Source organism: Asterias rubens, chromosome 4, assembly GCF_902459465.1.
Source record: "Asterias rubens chromosome 4, eAstRub1.3, whole genome shotgun sequence".
NCBI classification, from domain to species: Eukaryota; Metazoa; Echinodermata; class Asteroidea; order Forcipulatida; family Asteriidae; genus Asterias; species Asterias rubens.
In genome coordinates, this window is record NC_047065.1 from 13,643,014 (window position 1) to 13,667,353 (window position 24,340).

The 24,340-nt window shown below is 40.5% G+C and overlaps 1 protein-coding gene across 1 annotated transcript in view; it reads right to left on the reverse strand.

Annotated features, from left to right (window-relative positions):
• Window positions 1-896: 896 nt before the first annotated feature.
• The window catches only part of LOC117288952 (protein APCDD1-like), a 67,509-nt gene continuing 44,065 nt past the window's right edge, over window positions 897-24,340 (reverse strand). The window contains exons 3-4 of the mRNA XM_033769828.1: window positions 23,446-23,998; window positions 897-1,849 (exon numbers count right to left, since the gene is read on the reverse strand). Of these exons, the coding sequence (XP_033625719.1) occupies window positions 1,109-1,849; window positions 23,446-23,998 (1,294 nt within the window). The 3' untranslated portion in view covers window positions 897-1,108. The remainder of the gene's footprint in view (window positions 1,850-23,445; window positions 23,999-24,340) is intronic.

Genomic DNA, 24,340 nt, shown 5'->3' on the forward strand with positions numbered 1-24,340 from the left:
ACCTCAGTATTTGGACATTTCATGGCCATGCTGTGCACGCGCTAAATCCACCAGATCATAAATCTTCCAACTTTTCCCCAATTAATTTATGCCCATGAAAAAAAAATCACTTGTAACTGTAATTTATTCCAATCTCACTTGTCCATGGTACTCAACCCAATTTTCTGGTCTCAATTATTCCAATTTAAATATTACCTCCTTAAAAAACAGTTTAATGAGGCTCATTTTCCCTCCATCGAGAATACATCAAGGGTCAGATTTGGAAGATAGCCTTGGGGCAGACGACCATTTACTTAATGTGTTAAAATTTGCCTTAATTTCCCGCCTTTTTATGATCACAAGTCATTTTAGAGTAATTTGCAGACCTTGCGACGAGGTCTGTGATTTTGTAGGTGTTGGATGAAGGTTTGTGTGCACCATAAAACTACACAGAAGAATTGTTATTGATCTCGACTTGTCTGTTATGGAGGAGGGGCGTTTGTGTTGATTGTTGTATTACTTATTGACTGGTTTCATAGTTGTGACAAAAGTATCATTCCCAGACGGAATGGCGCGCTTTCTGTGGGTTCAAAACGCGCGAGCTGCTCTATGCTTGCCACAGGTGGGACCATAGCCTTGTACAGTCGCGTTGTGACAGTTTGTGATGACGTTTTAGGGTCATTTCACACCAGGCAATTTACACAGGCAACCCGCTCCAAGCAATTTCAAAGAAGAAACCACATGTGAATGTTCAATTTTTGTATTTTTATGAATCGAATGTGATTACAAAATTACTACTGCTACCAAAGTGGTCATGTAGTTAGCAGTGCACATACAATGGTTGCCTCCAAGTTGCCTGAGTGTATACATACCGTACCTCGTGTGACAAGGCCCTAAGGAAGGGGGTCAACGCATTTCAAGTGTTTTTAGTTTGAAATTTGTAGGCCTGTAGTCTTGTAACTGGACTTCTTAGATGCAGAGACACGATCGGTTGATCATTTTCCTGGTATCCACCAAATGTTTCACCAAATGTAACTTGGTTCCGGATGTCAGTTTCCCACCTTCAGTAACAACGAATGCATCTAGGATAAAACTTGCTCCATGAAAGAGTTTAAACTTGCACCATTCATCAGTGTCTTAAAAAGAGGACAAGCCACGCCCCTAAGAGTAGCATCAACAGCGTGTATGATGACGCAGTGAGTCCACCACACCCACTGTCATCATCAGCCTGTGATGTGACTGTTATGTCTATTAGCGGGTTCACACCCGCACAGTGCATAAGTGGGCTTTGGTAGGACGTGGGCCCCACCAGCCCTTGAAGCTCCTCGTCCGTGGACTGGAGGCCGTTGAATAGGAGCGCTCTACCGCCGGCTCCCTGCTCCATACGCATGAGTTCCAGCTCGGTGTGTGGGAGGGTCACTCCGATAGGAGCGCACCCGTTCGTACTCGTTACTTCCTGGGGTTCGTTGAGCGTCCACGACCCCGCCCTGGCGCAGTCGTTCTGGTTGTTGTTCAACTTATCTACCTGTATGACGTTCTGGGGCGTGATCCACATCTTGTTGGTCACGAATTCAAACTCAGTCCCTCCCATGACGGCCTCCGATTTGGTCCCGTCCGAGTGGGTCCCTTTGACATAGATGCTGTAGACAGGGTGTTGGCACATGGGGTCCAGGTAGTAGAAGAAGTACCCTTCCCAGGTGAAGTTGTTGTGGAAGACGAGGTGCCTGGTGACGAAGTGGACCTTACGTACCTCACACTTAGTGCTAACCCATTCGCTGCGTAGGATGACTTGGTACTCGGTCTTGGCACCCAATAGGGGAGGGTTGAACTCTTCCGTGTTGTGGATGAACTGACAGAAACTGCAGTTTGCCTGTGAGAAATAAGATACAAACACTCATCAAACTATATTTCAAGCAATTCACTCAAATCTAAATACACTATATGTTTTTATTGAACATCTCCAATCTGAATGTTTGTTGGGATGAATGACAGAAACTGCAGTTTGCCTGTAAGGAATAGGATATAATCGATTATCAAAGTTGTTCTTCAATTAATTCCTAAAATCTAAATACACGATCTTGTCTTGAACATCTTCCAATTATTCTGAACAAAAAATATGAAGAATTCCAAGTGCTGAATGGTCCCGTGGTATTGGTATTGGTATGAACATTCCACTCCTGGCAGACAAGCAGAATAATATAAGATGTATCGAGTTTCAATACGTTTTGATATTAAAGTACATTCACGCTCCTTGTAAGGATGTTTTATTAAAATAACATGAGAAGTTTCGTAACAAAGGATCACCTTAAAACAAATTCGATTTGATTTGAGTTGAAATGAGTTGAATTTTATTCAGGCATTTTGTGACCTAAACGAAAAATGAATAGATATTCCCATCATCATCAAATGTCATACTCTCTCTATCAGTAGCAGGCCACAGTGTTATTGTATGGTCACTTCTGTAAGGGAAGAGGAAACGTGCTGTGGGTGGTGTGCCTGCCGCCCGCCATGTTTAACATCCCCACAATCTCGCCCTATGAAAATCAATGTATCCCCCACACCACCTGTGTATGGCTCTTGGTACAAGCCCATCGATCCATGCACTGCAAACCGCACAGCCACCCCCACCCCCCTCTCCACCGTCCAATAGTGTGCTTGTAAATTAATTGATATGACTATCCGGTTATGAAAATATTGAACGGAGTGAGTTCAAGCCAGAAGGCTTAATTGATTGGGAAGGGTTAATGTTGTTCTTTACCCTTTCTTGAGTCCTTAAAGGGACTGTTGGATGTTGTTCTTTTGGAAAATGTGCCCATCTTTTTCAGAACTCTTTATTAACAAAAAAATAGTGATGTTAATCTCCACAGCTTTTTTTGATTTGTTCTTGGGACACCCATTACACAAAGCCCCACGCAGACTCTGTGTTGCATTATACACCCTGTGGACCTCCTTTGTTGTACACTTAAGAGAAATAATTTTCTTCAAAAAACCACTGTGTGGACCTGTGTTGTCCACTGTAAATAAATATATAAAAAAACATTTGTTCTACTGAAAGCAGATGATATTACAACGGTGAACCAACAACTGAAACCACAAGCACGTCCTATATTTACTTCAATATATATAGGGGGCTTATTTGACATAAGTATTAAAAAAAAATATAAAAAAATAGAAATAAAAAAAATATAAAAAACTTTCGGTGCCACTTGGTGGCGCGCTTTCGTGACGTAGACAGCGGAGCCGAGAGACAATGACCATAGAGAAAGGAATACACAGTGACAATGCTAAACTCACAGGTACTGTAATGTGCATGTACAACGTTGCATGCACAGTTTACAGTTCAACAACACCAATGATAGTCAAGGAAGTAGACTGGTCCCCTTTAACGCTTTTATTATTTAGTATTGTCATAGCTTTTGGGTATATGGAGAACACGACGGACTAGTAATGATTAATACGGTATATTATTGTGAGGAATTAAATTTCATAAGTAAACATGGTTTGCACTTCACTAAACTTTATATGATTAGAGTCCTGCGGTTTTTGTTGTTACCCCCCCCCCCTTCCAAGTTTGTATAACCTCTGAAAGGATGTAATGACAAACAACACGATACCATTTTCAGCGAGAATATAAACAGCTTGTTATGATCGAAGCAAATTTCACACTTCCAGGGACGAATTGAACAGATAATTGTCCCACAGTGTGTAAAACTCCATTGAGCTGCACCTGCGTTAAGTATGTATAAAAAACTATAATCAAGCCCTCTCTCTGCGGACGCTAATTAGTGTATGCTTTACTGCTTGACAAAATATTACATCAGCCCTCGCCATCAAAACACCTGATATCTCAAACCCAGATTCGTAGAACATGAAATCCCGGTTGTGGTGTGTGTTATGACAGGGATGTTTTACAGTTGAATGGTGTGGAAGACCAAGACGAAGGTAGTGGAAGTGTGGTATCTCGGGAAAGGGTCTATGGGAGTTGGTGTGCTATGGCAGCTGTTTCAATCGTGCTGTGTTATTATTCAATTTTCTTGTGCTTGATTACACGTTAATGGGGAATAGATTGGGCTGGGATTGATATTTAGATTATAAACTAACACGTAGGAACCTCATTTGCATGATTGGAATAATATTTGTAGTGATCCGACTCAGTGGTGCAGAATAGGTTTACACATCCTTATAAGATCGTCGGGTATTTGGTTGAAAGGGGTTAGGGATGCAGGATTTACGGAAGAGTTCTGCTTTCAAGGTGTAATTAACGATCAGAAAATCCTTGGCTAAACTTGTCGTCGATTTTCAAAGCGACTATTAATCTTTTTTTTTTTTTTAACTTTGAAACCGGCTACCGGTTGACCAAAGTCATGGGAAATTTTCTCGTCTGAACAAAGTTAATATAATGTGAACAAATGCAACGCTTTCAAAAGTCAGTACTTATTTGAATTTGCCCGATTAATGGAATAAGGAAGCCCCTTTCGAAACCTTCGGCTTTAGGCTATTATTCGGAATACCCCTGCAGTGTACAATATTATTGTGAAATTTTATGGTGTGTTCAATATAGAAAACGTAGAGAATAAAAAGGAATCAATGCAAACCTTTAAAAAAAAACCGATACCTTTAAGATTTGGGTTGATATAAAAGCTCACAGCTCCATAAATTCTGTTCTTGGCTGGCCTAATCATATACGCATTCGAGAAACTATACATGCTCTGACGCGTATATTTATATAGAAGAAGGTTAGCTAGGAAAGTAGGAGGGGTGTATAGCAACACGAAAATGATGAAGCATTGTCTACGAAATGATGAACCTGACAACTTCAAGTACACTCAGTGTAAAGTTACAAATTACAGTAGAAGGTTGTTAGGGCAGGTATAGACACGGACGAGACATGAACTGTGACGGGACTCCACTACTAAAAGTGTGATGTATTGTCAGATAGAGGTGATTACTTGACACACATCTTGGGGTTGTTTGTGTCATACCATGACAGGGGTTAAATCATAAACAACAGGTGAAGCAATCAAATGTCAATAAAGAGACTCCGTAAATTGATGAGCTCATCATTTTCTCTCCCAAAATGATACAGCTCGGGGCTTGTTTGTTCATTTCCCTCGGGAGAGGAGGAGGAGGGGGGGGGGGGTATCCCCTTGAAATGATGCCCCTGAATGACCTGAACGCGGGAAAGCATTTCGTTTCTTGTTGCTATCTCATCATTGTTTCCTCCTCCGGTAATCCATCTTGGAAATTTGATGATGCACAGTGACTGCCGGCCGTGGTACGAGCAAGCAGGCATGCAGCGCATCCCCCCATCCCTCCACCGTACGGCTAGATTTACCCAAGGATCACTTTACGTTTGATTGAAACGTAACAAGCGCCGTTTGTCTGTACTGGTTTTCGTCTACTACGGTAATCACAGAGACGTCACTCCCGGTTTAGGAGTAGGAGGAAAGACTAGCACTGTGGCTACGCGTTTGTCGTCGAGGAACATGAGTAATGCGTAATCTCTATTCATGCCTACGGCACAGAGTCTACTCGCTGCAATAAACCAGTTTTCCCCCCATTTCCTGCTCAGCGCATCGTCAGCTAGCCTGACCGGGCAAATCGCTGCGTTGCACCCCACGGCTTAAAGGGACAACCCATGCCACCACCACTCATCATGAAAAAAGGCTAATTATAAATACATCACAATGAGGCCATTCCATTCAATATATGTATAAACAGGGAGATTGTATTGATCAAATTTCAATGAATTATTCAATATCAATAGTACCAGTTTCCTTGAAAGCATTAATTAGCGCATTTTCGAAAAGGCGCATTCTATAGTATTGTGCAAGCCGATTCCAGAGACCACCCCCCCTTCTGGAAATAAAAGACATCATAGTTTTGTAACAATTTAACACAAACTAATAGCTCGCTGATCAGTCTCAAACTTACAGTCTAATTCAGTGTCAAAAAAACATTTCAGTAATTTGTTTACAAAATGATCAGTGTTTTACTATACAAGAGATACGCAAGTTCAAATTGGTATTCAGCTTTGATTGTCAAGCTACACTCATATTGATGAAGAACAGTTTACCATGGTGAGGAGATTTCCTGAAAACCCTAAATCCATATAAATACATTTATAATGCATTAACCTATACTCTCGTAAACTGGACCCACTTCTCAAACTCCCTTGCCAACAAAATATCTCACCAAGCTATCAGCTACAACAGTTGTGATGAATTGTCCTATTTCTGTAGACTTACCCTTTCACACTTAGAAAGTCAAAACTGAGATTCATATGAAATATGTCTTTGAAATTCCAACACAGTCATACCCCTAAAAACAGAGCACTCAAAACTTGAACCCATCCGAATTGCAATGCAGATACCCATGTGTGATGAATTATCCTCAACACTGCGGTACATAACTTCCTGGCAAAGTAGGCTGCTGCGTCACCTATACAGCATACCTTTACGTTTTCTGCATGCAAAATCAGAGCTTGTCTTGTGTTTTTTTCTTCAAGACACTATTGCCCATTCCTCAAACTTTTCAAACACCTTATTAATTGCCTCCCGTCCGTCATGAGTCTATGGGGTAACTGGCTGATGAGATGTACAGCTTAGTACAGTAACATTCAGTGTTAAAGGACAGCCCATTACCTTGTTTCTTACCGATGGAAGTCATGTTCGAAAATTAGTTTCACTCACTGCGGAGGATGAGAGATGAGGGAAAATGCTACGCAATGTTTTTGTATAAACCCCGCCATGACATTTTGCTTGCTGGGAGAAAAATGGTGTGCGTTTGCAATCGATAGGTATCTACACAGACTTGTGGACAAGTCGTTTATGGTCCCACGCGGTGAGATAGTCGAGTTGCAGCGGTGCTCTCCGCGCGAACTGCTGGTTGCGCGACTAGTATCTATACAATGCCTTGTTTGAGTACGAGGAGTCATACCAGTGAAGACAGCGGACCAGTTCATGCTGTTAAAATTCCAGCGGGTAAACGACCCTGCCATAGCCACTCGTGGAAAAAGGGATTTCCACTAAATTCACACGCAGAGTAAATTAAAACCCGTCTCTAATAGGCGAACTGGCAGTGTAAAGCAATATAAGGGTTATGTTTCGATGATCAGGGAACGTCTCCTCTGTCTTGGCCTCCTCCTCCTCCTCAGACATTATTTGACAGCACTATGTTCAAGACAAATTCCTGTAAAACTTAATGATTGCATGTGTTACCGTTTACCAGCTCTCCGCATCATCTTACAGTTCTCTATTCAAGTACACGTCGCATTGCAATCATCATTATCATCATCATCATCATCATCAGGCTATTGGGTGAAGCCCTCCTCCAGCAATGCCTATTCTCTTCAGTGAGATCATTGTGATCAATATCAACAGCAGTGGATAGAATTCAGTCACTATACCACTCTCTCCACAGACTTCCCTAACTTCACCCTGTCTTTTCATGATTGTTATACTAGTAGCAATGCACCGTATCCTCTGACTGAGATCTGCCCGATCACGTTCTCCCCTCCACCACCTTCCTTGATAACAAGAACCGGTTCTTTATTCTCTCAAACTTGCATGATCATATCCCAACTGTCCCACACTCTCTCACAAGCCATTATTTTATGCAAGGAGCGGTTTTCAACATTTTCCCCACAATCGAACCGATACGACCCTGTCCCTTTCATACCAACCTCATTCATCGTTGTACCAACAAATAACCATTTTGTCTTAAAATATGCAAGGACCGATTCTTCTCTAAACATCTGTAACCTGTCCATCAGGCATCTCACCACAAGCCTCGGCTTTAAGATGATGCCTCCATACCTAATTATGTTATCTGCATGCCTTGTAGAAAAGAGCCTTTCTTCTTGGTTACTTACTTAAAATAATATGTTGGCTATATACCGTTTGGAAATGTTCATGAAGTATGGAATAAAATGTTTGAATTGAATCGTCTATGGTCCACGACCCCCTCACCAATCCCCAGTCCGACCCCCAAATTAACCCATACAATGCTAGCAGCAATTCCTAATGCACCTGATCATCCTGATGTCACCCCCCTCCCCCCCCCCAACTTCCCAAGCCCGCAGCCCTTCCCTGATTGTTCATTTACGCCAGTAGCAATCATTTTCTACAGCCACTGCAGATTTTTTTTTTTTAAAGCAGAGCCTAGGATGATGTGATTTAGAGGCAAGTGGTTCGCAGCGTCTCAGGAGACGTGTTGCGGCATTTTCGCGCCTAATAATAGAATCACTTTAGTAGGGCAACACGCAAGGTCTCTGCCGTTAGATTGCTCTGCTGCACTGCCACATTTGTGTTCCTCCTATATAAGTAAATGTTCAACCTTTTAAAGGCACTGGACTCTATTGGTAATTATTCAAAATAGTCCAGTCCAACCATTAAATGAAAAAAAAAAAAACCAATGTAAGAATTTGCTCCCTCTGAAGTATTGTAGTTCTTGGGAAAGAGGTAACTTCTCACTCAAATACAAAATACCTTATCAGGCCCGATGCCTATTATTAAGGCAAAGCACACAAATTTGAAAGCACGCAAATTTTTGCAACAACAAGAGTGTTTTTTCTTTCATTATTCACTTACAACTTCGATGCCCAAACGAGTCCAAATTTTCACAGAGTTTGTATTTTTTGCATAGTTTTGGGATAGACATCAAGTGAGAATACTGCTCTTTGACTTTACAAAAGGTCTAGTGTTCTTTAAGGGGAAAAGGTGACCAAACGCAACAACACTTATGCATGGTAAAAACTATTCTTTCATTTGTTTTCATATTTAGCCTAAATCGTTAATTTATAACAAATCACTTCAGTCCTTCGGTGTGGAAATTATGATTTCACAAACAGCATGATGCATACTATTAAAAACTACCTGAAACATTGTTTTGTCACCACGCAGGGGAAAAAAAATCATAATATTTGTTTATACAACATCAATGCATCACGATAGTGGACTGTATCCACGAATGTAGGCCTGGGTCAATGCATGGGTCTGAGGGGCTGATGGGAATACCCACCGCTGCATTGTACTGCAATCAACTAAGTCAATTATAATAGTAGTCCCTCGGACAAAAATTGATTGAAATGCCACAAATTGGACAACAATCGAAAATCAGAATCACCCTACAACAAACTTGAAATGTCTTTTTCTATTTTGTGTAGAATTCGTTTTGTTTTCTTGAACACCCCCCCCCCTTCTAACCCAATCGACATCTCAATTGTTAGGTTACTAAAGCAATAATAAATTTGAAAGGTGGTGGTGGGGGGGGGGGGGGGTAGGGTACGTAGAGAAAAGCCTTTCAATGCTTTCAAAATTGAGTCAGGGAAATATTTTGCCACAAAGGCCCGTAAATAGAATTAGGTCGTCAATTATTTCGAAAGAAGTGCATCACGCTTTGACGACTCAGAGAAAATGTTTAGTGCATGTAAACTGAAAGATGGATATTGCTCTAAAAGGTAATCTTGTGTACCGGGCCCAATTTTCATGCAGCCTGTAAGCACATAAACTTGCTAAGCACAGAAAAGTATTGCTTAACATAAACAGGTAACCAACCAATATTATTACATTCAGTTTACATTGTTGTGACTGGTGCCCCACTCAATTTTTTTCTCGAAGCAAAGAAATTGTTCAAGCAGTATTTTCTGCTAAACATCTTTATGTGTTCTGGTCAGTTTGGTCATAGTTCGGAAACCAGAAACCTATTTGACAAATTCGCAAAAGGATTTCAATTAAGGGATTTACTGAAAGAAAAGACGCGATTCGATTCGAAATAAAATGCGTTGATATACCATCACCCATTCGTCTGAGAAGTAGCCCAATATCTCTTCCTCTGTGCTGTACACATACAAAGTAACGAAAGTGAATGGCCGCCAGGGCTATCTGAGAAGCAAAGATCTTGAAATACAACCAAAAATAGATAAATTCAATCGCCATATTGACACACATTGCCTTCTCATCCCCCTTCCTCGTATAGTTTCAATTTTCTTTCAGAAAGGATAAACAAAAACTGTCAGTGGTTTTATAATCCTACATCATCCGCGTGTATTGACTTGAGTTGATGACAACCATTTCATATACATCAAAACAAACATCCCTATTGTGTGTGTCCTCTGCCACGCCGGGGGAAAAAGAGAGAGAGACCTCAAAAATCAAACTGTTAAAACCTGCCAAAAGGGGCCTGCCTTGTAAGCTCTCCCGCGCGTACATCAACATCTCCCGTTGTTTATTCTTCACTTTACTGTCATGTGTCGATCCTATATACGTTTTAGCCTTAGCATCCCTTAGGGAGAGGTACATAGATCGAGAGAACACGCTGTTTGACTCGTCTCTTTTCCCCCATGATGTTTCACCGTTACCCTCAACTCCTCAGTCCCCTCAGATTATAATGGATGTTTTGTTATCCCCTCAGGGGCTTTCGTCCATCTCGGCCATCAGGCCGTCTTCTCCTTCCTCCTTTCCCCCCGTTGCAAGGGATGGATTCTTCCCATCATATTTTTTCCTCTCTCTCGGTGAAGTTTATTTCGTGAGGTGTTGACTTTGGTAATCCTCTTAGTGGTATATGTAATTACTTTAAGGGGGAGCGAGTTTGGGGCATTTTGTTAATTTGAAAGGATGTACAGTCTGTTTTTACTTTCAATATTTTCCCACCATATTGAACCCACAGATTATTTTAACGTGGTGTGATAATTCCATAACACTCGGCAGTTGCACACACGTCTGTGCGGCACCATAATGTAGCCCGAGCCCTAAATGTAGCCCGGACCTAAATGGAGCCCCAAACATGCCATAAATGTAGCCCGGACCTAAATGTAGCCCCAAACATGCCCTAAATGTAGCCCGGACCTATACCGGGCTACATTTAGGGCTCGGGCTACATTATGGTGCCGCACACACGTCCTTAATTTTTGTTGTACACGATTAATAAATCCTAGTCCAGAATTAAAACATAGAAGTTGCGTAAACCAAAGTACACCGTAGCTTATTAATTATTATGAATATTTGAGTCAGAGGAATTTCTGTCTCCAACCTGCAACAACGGAGTCCCCCCTACCACCCCGACGCAAAATATAATTAAAAATCATAAGTCACTGACTTCAAGCTGGGCTTTGAGAGAAACATCGCTTTTGCCAAAAAATAAATGTAAAACATGGAAACCCATGATAGCCTACAAATCAAATAGGAGCTTTAAAAGTAGACGCTCTGGAACTGTTTGGTATATGCAACAACTGTGCGAAATGTAATGCTAATGGTGTCAATAATGAAAAAGATTATCCCAAAAATTGTACACAACTGTTGTTTATTTTTTATATCTAAATAAATCCGCACAATATACAGTAAATCTTATGCACGGTGCTTTAAGTAACATCGGAAACCGAACTGACCTACCAGATGGGGGAGTAATGGGGGTGCCTGGCGGGCTGGTGGTGGGGGTGTTACACGTGCATCCCTCCCCCACCCAAACATTAAACCAATATAACCCTTAGAATGTCTCATTTACGTCCGTTTTCCAGGATACAACAAATGTCTATTCATCCTGAAATGATGGAGTTTTGGGTTCGGTCATTCTCCTGCCAGTCAGTTACCATTCCCTATCCCCTACATTACTTCATTAGCCGCCAATACAGTCCCCCCGAAACAGGGGAACAAAAGAGCGGCCCGGCCCATGGCACGCCCTCCGGTACATATTACTAGCTCCTTTATTAATTTGGCTACGGAATAATTGTCCTGTCTCGTAATAATACTGACAAGCAGGGAGGCATGGATGCATCATTTGACGGTAATAGTGAGGGATGCCTCGCCCCGATTCGCTCGCACTGAATGTCTGGTGATTAATACTTAAAGGCACCGCACGTTTGGTAATTGTCAAAGACCAGCCTTACTTGGTGTATCTCAACATACAATAACAAACCTGTGAAAAATTGAATTGCAATTGGTCGTCGAAATTGCGAGAGAAATATGGAAAGAAAAACACCTTGTCGCGCAAGTTTTGTGCTTTGAGATGCATTGAATTTGAGAACTCACCTGATGTCCCTTATTAAATTCAAATAATTTGTGTGTGTGAGAAATACCTCTTTCTCAAAAACTACGTTTCTTCAGAGGGAGCCGTTTCTCACAATGTGTTATACTATCAATAGCTGTCTATTGCTCGTTACTAAAGTAAGTTGTGTATGCTAACAATTATTTTGAGTAATAATCAAAAGTGTCCAATGGTGCGTTGAGGTGAAACAACAAATATTATGTTTGTTTTTTGCCCATTATACACCGATGTGTGTTTGCACTGTATAGACAGTACTTTCCCGAGCTATGTACAAAAAATCACAGGCATCAAATTTACATCTACTGTTTGTTTTTTGCCCATTATACACCGATGTGTGTTTGCACTGTATAGACAGTACTTTCCCGAGCTATGTACAACAAATCACAGGCATCAAATTTACATCTACCGAAACAAAAACTGTTCAGCTCTTTTTTTTTGCATATTGATTAAATCGTACATTATGAAACTACTAAATCTAATTCAGAAGTCAGACTTCAAAAACGACTTCTCCAAACACAATTGCGTCAAAAACGGAATCGTGTCGATAAATATTCAACCTCACACTTGGGTATGTTTCCTGCCTCCTTTATCCAAATAACATCCATGTTATGTTTTCTGCTGCGTTCCATAACATTAATTCCATCGGGGTGCCCTTTAGGCCAAAGTTTCACAATATAAACCTCTCACATTGATTCCCAGTATCTATTTACAAACACCCGCTTGACTCAACATATTATGGTTTTACGAGAAACTCCATCTTTCCAGCTTCCTTTCTCTCGTGACCTCAACTCAGCTTGCAGGCAAACAACTCCAACAATAGCACTCTTATGCCAGTAATTTGTAAGCTTTTCTTCCCCAACATAAATTCGTTTGGCCTTTTTTTTTTGGTTAACAAAATCCCAACGGCTGATTTTAGTGTGGGATTTTTCCTCAATTACTTGACCTCTGATGGTTGGGGTCAAGCCAAGCCCTCCGGTCGCCTACTCCCGGGACAATACCAAGTTCCCTAAGCCCTTGATTTTGAAGCAGTGCCCGGGTTTGTTTGAGCGTACAGAGGCACACAATAGCGCAGAAGTCAGCTAGTACAACATTGGTGATCATTAAGGGACCACAAAAGCATTTTGGTTGGCGGTCTTGTCCAATGCGTTAATAAAACTACGGCGCTCTCCTGAGTCACCCTAAACATCCCCGCGGGGGATCGGCGCGCTGGCTGGGCGAGCAAACCAGCCTGATGCCCGTTCTTGCTCCCGATGGCCCATCTCTCATTATATGCCAACCCCAGCTTGCTAATAAATTGCCGCATTGTTCTGTTTGAATGGGAGAGTTTTATTGCATTATGGACGTTGGGGGGGGGGGCCTATAGGTCAAATCTTGATTTAGATTGAGTACAAGTGATTATGGATTATCCATTATGCTAAAAGCGTCTCTTTTTAAATTAAGACAAAAACTACAAAGATACTAGACCCAACCCACAAAAAGGGGCATGGGGTTACCAAATTTTGAAAATATAGTATAAAATGTTCCGATTAAAATGTGCCATGATTGTTTTGTTTGGCTAGTACGATCTGTTCCATAAACACGGTTACGAATTTACGGATATGCACAATCCGGATTCACATTACGTTATTACGGATTCACTTTCCGTTATAACGGATTCACATTCGTAATTACGGATTAGCAATCCATGATTACGCATTCACATTCCGTTCAACGGACTCAAAATCCGTTATTACGGATTATGGATTCACATTCCGTAAGTTATGGATTCACATTCCGTATTATGGATTCACACTTCGTTAATACAGATTCGCATTCCGTTATAACGGACTCATAATCCGTTTTACGGATTCTCATTCCGTATTATGGATTCACACTTCGTTAATACAGATTCGCATTCCGTTATAACGGACTCATAATCCGTTTTACGGATTCTCATTCCGTATTACGGATTCACACTTCGTTAATACAGATTCGCATTCCGTTATAACGGACTCATAATGCGTTAGTAAGGCTTCACAGTCAGTTATTATGGATTAAGGCATGGATTCAAGTTCCGTTGTCACAGATCCAATCCGTTTCACATTCCGTCGATACGGGTCCATAATAATTTAATATGTATTCGCAATCTGCAAAGGCCTCCCGTTTCTATAAAGTGAATCTGCACGGATTGTGAATCTGAATTATAGTATAACCATGGAGGTAGAATTACTCCATGGTATAACATATCTAATTTGCAATATTTGTTTGCCTAATGGGCTACCGTGGTGTTCCCTCATGTAGAAAGAAAACCAACATTGGACCTGCCTTGTTAGCTCAGTACCATTGCACACGTGGCCTTCATCAACCCATTTGTCACCACGTTCAAACAATTAAACTATTTTTGATTCATATAAAAAAAACTCACCCGATAAGCGACAACTCTTTTAGTTAAAGCCATCCATCTTAATTCTACCTCCATGCTTAAACCACAGAGCTATACCAACATACTCAACTAAAACTACAGGGTATAGCTCCAGGGCATTATTATTATGGTTGACTGCCCTGGCGCTCTGACCAGTAAATCCTGGGCTTGAGAATTAATTAATGACCGGACCCCAGAGTATCTGACATCTAAAGAGCTCTATCAGCACAGAAGTCAAGTCAGGTCATTACGATCGTTCGTGGGCAGCTGCTTTTTTAAACACTGTCACACATCGACTATTTGTATAATAATAATAATGACAAATCCATATAAAAAATACTTGCAAAATACCTTCCTCGTATAATTAAGTTTTAAAATTTTTAAAATATTTACCTTTTAAACTTATGTGAAGGAAGGCTTTGTACCTTCACATGATGGAGGTATGATCTATAGTATTGGGTTTGCAGAAACACCATGAGCAGTGTAATTCGTCAATCGTTGCCAGTGGACACTATACTGAAAATAATTATTAGCATAAAACCTTATTTGGTAACAAGTAATTGGAGCTGTTGATGGTATAAAATATCGTGAGAAACGGCTTCCTCTGAAGTAACGTAGTTTTCGAGAAAGAAGTAATTTTCAACGAATTTTATTTCAAGACCTCAGATTTAGAATTTGAGGTCTCGAAATCAAGCATCTGAAAGCACACAACATCGTGTGACAAGGGTGTTTTTTTCTTTCATTATTATCTCGCAACTTTGACAGTTACCAATAGTGTCCAGTGTCTTTAAAGAACTGTATATACTCATTACTTTCCCGAGTTCTGTGAAAAGAACAGAGTAATGAACGTATCGTGAGATGCCCTGATTATCTTCAGCAGAACAAAACATTTGTCGGTGCATGCTGGTTGAACAGCGAACCGGTTCTTATCAGAGCCACCAAAAAATGATTGTAGTTATAGTTTAGGAACATGGCAGATAGTTAAGAAAACTGTGTTGTGTATCTGCGAAATATTGCGTATAAAAGTCCCAAAACTTAATATTTGTTGTATATTGTAAGTATGATGTATTGGCCTACCTCATTGAAAAAAATGCATAGGAATTGTAATGTTCATGATATAGCGACCGGGTCACTGTACGTAGCCGTAGAACTTTATTTTTGTTCCCCCTTCAAGTTAGGAAGGCAAAATTATTTTGAAGACCAAAAAAAAATGGCCGAGGAAAATTGATTTTCAATATGGCCCACAGCCCCCAACGGATAGTCCACTAGAGTACAGTACTCAATCACAAGACATGGCCCAAGCAACCCCACGTCAATCAAAATTAGTTACGATTGTCGATCAAAATGATACAAACACAGATATGTTTTACTCTTAACCGGCTGTCTCGTAGGCTTGTGGACAAGTCGTTTAGATGTTTGGCATATTGAATATGTTACAACTCTCACGCGATTCGTCTAGTTGTTTTATACAACGTGAATACCACGAGAGGAGCAGACCGTTGTTTTTACAAAGTCAGAGGCAAAAGCCTTTCGCACAGCTTTGCAAAGTCTATTTTACGACTTTGTGCAAAGTCTATGTTTACCTCGTCCATGTTTTTAAGCAATGCCGATTAGATAATTACCATAAAGCTTTGGTGAATTTTCACTTCTATTTGTTATACACACCGAAGTAGAGATCCTTGTTATTCGATTGGATTATTGTAGTCACGCGGTATGCAAAACTTGGTCTACTACGTCATACACCTGGTATCCGCCAATCAGATTACACATTATGTTGTTGTTTAGCATTCGTGAAGCAGAGAGAATATTCTTTGAAAGATGGAATGCATAAACTCACCATTGTGCGCATCAACATCCTGTATTTTACTATTTGTGCCAATCAATAAATAGTTCTAAGTTATTGCCTACAGTTGTTAAGAAGGTATGACGATAGCTCATTGGTTTTTCTAAATAATAATAATGCCATGATCCTATTTTGTCATCGGTATACCCTTTACAACCAACACTATCTTGTTTTTCTTAAACATAAAAACATCAAATAAACGGGGGGGGGTACAGGATTACGTGCTAACTTCATTCTGTTCTTTAGATCAAGTTTTGTCAACAATAGACTATCACGAACCCATCTTCCTCAAGTTTCCTTAGCTTCAAATCCTACAGTTGCTTTTAAACGTTCGTATGCTATCTCGATATGCACTTTTTGAATTGCAAAGCGCCACTTTAGAACGAAGTCTTTTTTGTCAGCATAGCTTTTTGCTCCCTGCCCCATTCAAGTTACAAATAATATCCCCCGTGACTTTCCATTTCCTTTTCCTCGTTCTCAGGTTTCACGAGTCAGCTTGGGTTGTGTGCATTTATTTATTTTGTGTGGCCTAATGTGTACTCTTTGTGTGTGCTGTAAAAAAAAATGTACCAAGTCGTACCTTTACGAGCGTAGGTTGCCCAGTGTAAACATTATTTAGATGAATGTGCCCTGCACGCGGGAATCGAGGTTAAAGACACTGGACACTATATGTAATTACTCAAAATAATTATTAGCATAAAACCTTACTTGGTAACGAGTCGTGGGGAGAGGTTGATAGTATAAAACATTGTGAGAAACGTCTCCCTCTGAAGTGACGTAGTTTTCGAGAAAGAAGTAATTATCTCGCAACTTCGATGACAAATTGAGCTCAAATTTCCACAGGTTTGTCATTTCATGCATATGTTGAGATACACCAAGTGAGAAGCTTTGTCAAAGACCAGTATTCTCACTTGGTGTATCTCTGTTGCTCGCAAGTAAGTTTTATGTTAAGTTTTTATTATTTTTAGTATAAAGTACCAATCGTGTCCAGTGCCTTCGACAGGAACATCGGAACAAATGTGTGTTTTCTTCAACAGCCCTTCATTGCTCGTTTCCAAGTACTTTTTTTACGCTAACAATTATTTTGAGGATTTACCAATAGTGTCCGGTGCCTTTAATGTATATTCTTCATGGAATGAGTCATGAAATCATAACTCATTCAGTTCAATATTTGAACGAATACAAACCTGACCCAAACCTACACTATGATAGTTCACTCATCTTTTTCATCAAATCAATATCATCTAGATTCCTTCTCCGGTCACATTGATACTACAGTAGTTTCTTATCCAAGAGTGGGGATCGATTGTTACAGTCGTCTTCATTATGTACACAGTTCTCCCCTTTGGGGAGTCAGGTTACCAACCCAGTCCAGTAAACTGGAAACCCATACCGTCATTCTGTCCCCTCTTTCTCTCACCAGCCATAGTTAAGGCCAAATAAAAAAAATACCAGTTGGGCGTCGTCTCCCTCTTCCGTTTTGAGGCCGGATTTTTGTTTATTTTTTTAAAGTTTTTTTTTTACATTTTTGTTTTCAAAAAGACACACTTTCTGTGTATTACTTATTAAACTTACAAATCTTTTAAGAATTTTGAAATAAAATAAAGTAAGCGGTGACTTAAAACTTAAGAATTGGTGGCCAGTTTGAATTAAAATGCTTGGCGGCCACCTTTGAAAGAAATTTAAAACGAAAAAAAGGTCTCCATCCTCATCTTTTTTGGAAACCAAACAGACGATTAACTTTTTTTTTATTTTTTTTTACTTGGCCTTTAATAGCAGAGGTTAAATTTCTTATGTCAAGTTGAATAGGAAGACTGAATTGATCTGAATTTTCTTACAGACCACCGAAACCCGATAGTGATTTTGTCCCTGTAGCCTACATTTTGGTGAACAGAGAGGGGCATGCACTGAGTGTTCATGCATGTATCGGACCCCAGTTCCGGGTTGATTTTATTATCAATTTATAAAACTGAACACTGACAAGGAATTCTCGATAAATAAAATGGCAATCTGATCAGCAGAGAATGCGATTCAGTTTCAGGGAGATGTAGGGTCCAGCTTTCATGGGAATATATATTTATGTACACAGTAGTCACTGACGTAGTAAAGGAGAAAGATGGGCTAACTTAATAATAGTCGATTTTAATGGATTCTTGCGCGTCCTTCCAAGTCGGGTGAACTTTGCGATGTTGATTGTCTACGTTGATGTATGTTGGGGGGGGGGGGGTCGGGGTGTTACTCCGGAAAGGGGGAATTCCCAAGTGATGTAAGAGGGAGAAGTCAACCTTGTTTAACAGCTCGGCTACGCTGGACGCCCCTTCGACCAAAGTGACCGCCTCTGGCATTTGGAGTATAGTTATCTTGTTTTGATGGTTATATCAAATCATTGGCCTACTTGCAGTGACAATGCATTTTTGGCTGCCCAGACAATAGTGATGTACCCAACAAATGAATCTTACTTGAGTTAACTTTGAAGTTTGTTGTGCGAAGCTTTTTAGAGAAAATCCACCACGTTACCCTTCCAAACAATGAAAGATCATATCAATAATTATAGGATTTGGAAATTATTTCCAAATCCTATAAATATCACTTTACGATCTGTTCCAAGAGAATGATACACACCTCTGAAATTTAGTTTTCCTGACGACACTATAAACACTGACGAAACGTCGGTTCTTTTCAAACACACCCCATCACAGACAAACATTTTTGTATTACCTTCTCTCCATTCTAATCGTGGTCATTTCCCCCGCCAAACAAGTCTAAAACCTACGGTTAAAAAAAGACGATCGAGAGAAAACTCCCCCCTATGAACATGCTCTTAACCAAACTTAATCACGGTCAAAAAATAGCCTGGATTCTCACTGATGAACCACTCTCGGGCAACCGAGTCCAGGGGCCTAAACACCCCGGGGGCGTTTTTATTCAATTCTTCTTTTAGAAAAGAACTTCTCCTTTTAGTACTTGGAAGTCCTTTGCCAAATCATTCCCTACTTTAGTTGAATCAAGACCAGTTTCGGGAGTGAAATGTAACAGTGAAGTGGAACAGATTCGGCTAGATTTTCCCCCAGTTTTAGACCGGATACAAATTGGCAGAGGAGAGAATGGTCTCCAGAGTAGGTAAGCATGTGATATACAAAGGCATTGAATACTATAAATACACAGAAAGTCAAAGCACCTTTTGTGCGACTTGGTGTGTTTTACTGGAAGGCTTGCAATGTTTAACTTTTTTATAGTCATGTTGTGCATTTCCCCTTGTATTTTAGAACATGTTTGTGCTTGATAGCTGTGTTATTATTAAAGTAAACAGGTTTCTCATGTTCCTTAATACCGCTATGACATCAGCATTGACATTCATTATAGACAAGTGTTTTTTTAGGGTTTTTCCTGGTTTCATAGTTTTTATCAAAATGCCCTTGGGCCTTTAAGTTGCCCTAAAAAGAAGTAAAGCAGTCACCTTGTGTCCAAACCTGTAGTTTTGTATTCTTGGTTTTGCACAGAGTCTATAAACCTCCTGAATTGTAACATCTGAGAGGTTCTTCGTCCAGAAAAGGGGGAAACCAAGCCCCACCCCACCCCCAACTACCAAACAAATAAAATAAAGTAAACATTAATGGAACAGAAAACCATTTCCAGGGAGCTTCATTGACGTCAATTCTCATCCCTGCTTCAAGATGGGTCACAGTCTGTGCTTTTTTTAAATACACTTTACATATAAATCTCAACCAAGTCGCAAGTCAAGAACAAAGAACAAACAAAAAGACTGACCCCACTTCTATAAATCTAACTGATTACCTCCAAAGATAATTAACAGTCAGGGAACCCAACATACAAATTATTGTGACAAAAAAACTACGTCTCAATCCAAATTATACAATCATTCAATTATGACATCTGAGTCACCCGACAATAAAAAAAAAATCCCAGCAAATTTCAACTCTCTTTATAAAATAACCAGTATGCCGACAAGACCAAACTTCAGTCAGCCTCATAAAAAAAAGGGAACAATTGAAAAAATTTACACACAGATGAGAGGACATGAGTCATCAGCACTTGGGTCTTAAATTAATTGTTTTCTAGCGCTGTGGTAGTTTCCCCCCACATTGATAATTTATATTCTCTCCACCAATTACTCATGCATAATTGTTCTTTATCTTTATGTGGTAATGAAACGCATCTCTCTGATGTTATTATTACCGTGACTGGGCGCAGAATCGCATGGGTGAAGTCAGCGTGCCATACACTCCGGTCCTCACATATTGTGATGTTTATTTCCCTCTGGTCTAATTAATAGTCTTTGGCTAATCAAGGCTAATGACTCCGCAGCTGATGATCTACAGCTTTGAAGTGGGCATTGTTTCCATATGGTTTAATGAGTAATTAGTCCTCTGTTAATGAGGCTGAGCGCTGTACTGTGGGTTTTGCTTTGTATTGTAGTAAATGAATTTAGCTGTCTCTCTTTGTCATTTATCACTGAGGGAATTATACCTAGGGCTCTTGAGATCTTTGATAATGTTTGATCGTTTAATTACAGCTGTCCCCGTAAATGACGACCGAATGTAATCATTAAATATCTCATCGTAGATTACAGATAGATTACAGCAAACACAACTGGCATTGCATAAAATGACGGGTATAATCATACAAAGAATGTGCAGGGAGGATTCTGCTGAAATACAAAAACCATTATCCTTGACGAGAGCTTTTTGTTGACTCAGATCACATGGCGTCATTTCTGGGTCGCGCCATTTTGGGAGTCTAATGATTTTCCTTGTGATACTGCACATTGGAGGCTACCTCTATTACAACTTCCTTTGCTGTTCGAAGTTAAGAAGTTTTGATTATACAGATTGTTACTTTATTGCAAAACTTAAACCAAATTGTCCAAACTTTATAAAACAACAGTGATTTGTTTCGCAAATTTCTGAATTCTGTCTTGTAATATTGTAGTGTAAACCAATAAAGACACAGATGATATTGAGAAAGATTCCTTTTGAAAGCCAGTTTTTCTATATCTCCAGATGTCTGCGACACCCTATAGCTGGTCTCCACTACCCCCAATCTCATTATAATAACTCCACGTAAAACAGAAGTCATATTATTATGCCGAACTACCAATGACTGAAGACACACACAGGGACCATCCGACGAGAGTCAACCGTTTTTACCTTCCCCCACCTTCACATGGCGACTTCCAACAACGCCCAAAGGCAAGATATACATCCAATAATATTCAGCCGTTTATTCTTTATCCATTTTATGTCTTTCTCTTTTCCCCCATCTCTCCCTGCCTGGACCCAGAACTCAAATACCCATTCAATTAAGACCATCAAGTCTGGTGGAACCAATGCCCCAAACGACAAACACACGGCGGACCTTCTTTGTGTCAACAAAGACACTGCTTTTATTGATAGCGGAAACCCGAGGCGACTCCATTCGAGATTTTTTCTTCTTCCTCATTTTATTGCCTCTTTTAAACAGACAAGCTGTGTCTCTTTTGCGAAATGAGATCCATCCCATTTCTCCTCAAACCAAGAGCTACATTTCATCTCCCGTGCGGAATAAAAGGATGTTGTGAACATTCTCACAGCATTTTTTCTCTCTTTCTTCATGTATTGCATTTTTTTTTTTGGAGGAGCGGAATCCCAAAGACAAAGCGACGAAAGAGTGAGAGATGGATTTCATCCTACCCCCTGTATCAAAATTTGCTCTCATTACGGTCTTCATTGCCTCCTTTGGGTCTCGTCAGGTTACAATCCTCCCCGGAATAGGAGTGCTTTGAACCCTGAATGACAGTCATTCATTGTCCGTGACTTCTATAATTTTTTGTCTTTTTGACAATTTGGATACATCGAGGGTTTATTGTCTGTGGCTTACTTCTGATGAAGAGAAACTAATGTACTCTTCTTAGTACTCATCTTGGTTCGTTCGTGATTTTTTTTTTTTCTTCTTTCATTTTTCAGTAATTCTTTCACAATTATACTAGACTGCTGGGTTGGCTGTACTGTCTACCGTCTGAGCCTGTAAAGTTCGAAACAGTCTTCTATTCAGGCTTTTAATGTTGCGAAATATATTGAATGGGGAACTATACTGTGTGCCACTTTAATAGTTTGTAGGAGCACAGAAAGCACATGAAATACGTAGACAGAATTGTTGTTATCAACAAAGAGTTTTCAAAATCCTTAGAAGAATTTTCTGGTAAGGTTGCTTGTATCTGCTTCCCGATCAGGATAGGCTGGGATGTGTGATAAACCCCCTCCCCTTCCACCATGGGTTGACCATGTGCTGAGATTTGCTTTAGAGGTCCTGACATTAGCACAAGGGAGAGGATAGAAAGAGCGGGGGGTCAACTTGACCAATCAGATCATTTGACTGGTTCACTCGGAGCCTACTTTCTCAAGGTAGAACAGACATCAGACAAGTGGCATATACGCTTATACACAAGCATATTGTACAAAGCATTGTAATGGCATTTTTACAACCCCATTTCTTTGAAGTGGAAAGGAGTTCTCCTTGCGGACGTTAAATTCCAGTCGAATATTCCATGATTTAATCTCACACCACACCATTGTGTCAGTGCGAGAAATCAAAATTGCATTTGATTGACAAGTTCCCTTTTCAATGCATTTTTGAGAACACTCGGTTTCCCCCTGAGTACATCAACACTGTTGTGGTACATTAAGTATTAAAATACAATGATATTATTATACACGATGTGGATTATTTTAGATGTGTATCACCCACCTGTATCAACACTTATAAAGCCATCAACTTAAAGTTAACTCGAGGGGGTAGAGTGTAGGAGGTTTACACATTCAAACCGGGAACCTATCAACAGAGGACAACAGGGTTTCCACGGTTCGGGAAAGGTCCACAGTTGGAAAATGTGTACAAATCCAGTGAGAGCTGTTTCAAAAAAGTTAAAGTATAAACCAAAGAGGGACAATAGGAGGTCCATGTTTGCAGGCGTATTGCTCGTAAGAGTTGTCAGTATGACGAGCACGTAGGCAATACCACTATGCAAATAAAGATCCTGGGTCAGAATTGACCTGGATGCACCTGGCTGGATGCACCTGGCTCCAGTCAGGCTGACCCGGAAGCTGGTAGGTCTGCTGCCACCTAGCGTTCAAAAGTCTCCCATTGAAATGTTCTGGGTAAATCTAATATAAAATATTCTTACCTGATATTTCCTCAATGGAGGTTGGTATGCTCTCGGTCTGTAGTACATCCTCTGTGCCCTGACCGTGTGGATATCCCCAAGATAAAGCTCCTCCCAAGACACAAACTTAGCCCACTGCGTACTGAATTCCGTAACCAGCTCATTCCTGACGATCTGTAGTTCATGCATAGCGAAATCCATAGCCTCCGTGCAGTCGGTAAAAGCGCCCTCTTGCTCCCAGTCAATGATAAGATACCGTTGGTACAGCTCTAAGTCATTACTCGTGGAGCTGAAAAACCCAGGGCAGGTCCGGTTCACCTGAGTCTTTAAAGTCTTGCCGAACTTCTCGTCGTACACAACCAATGTAACCTTTGATACCTGGTATTCCGCTTCGGTGGCGCCGTCGGTGACCCAGGACTGCTGGCCGAGGGCTAGGGTGCCTCTGATCTTGAGTGAGTAGGCCGGGTTGCGACACTGGTTGTCGGTGTAGAAGAACTGATGTAAGCTGAAACTGGAATCGGAGTGGAACTTGTAACGGCGCAGGACGAACTCTGGTCCGGGCCGAACTTCGCATCTGTGTACGATAAACACATTAAAACATGTATAAGATTTCCTTGTTAAATAACTTTTAAGTCAAAATTCAAACAAATAGTTTGAAGAATGTTGCAAATTTCAAAACTCTATATCGTCCCACCCTAACACCCCTCCATCTCCGGCCTTGCACATCAGGCACGACGAGAGATGGCGGCCTTACACTTTCGTATTATACTACAGTATCTATGTACAGATGAAAAGCCCTATAAAATATGGCTATTATTTACCAAAGCTTCTTACCCACTATGGGGATTATGATCTGTGTTATTTTTATTTTATTTTTTTGGGGGGGGGGGGTGGGGGGGCGTCACCTCTTTATGTT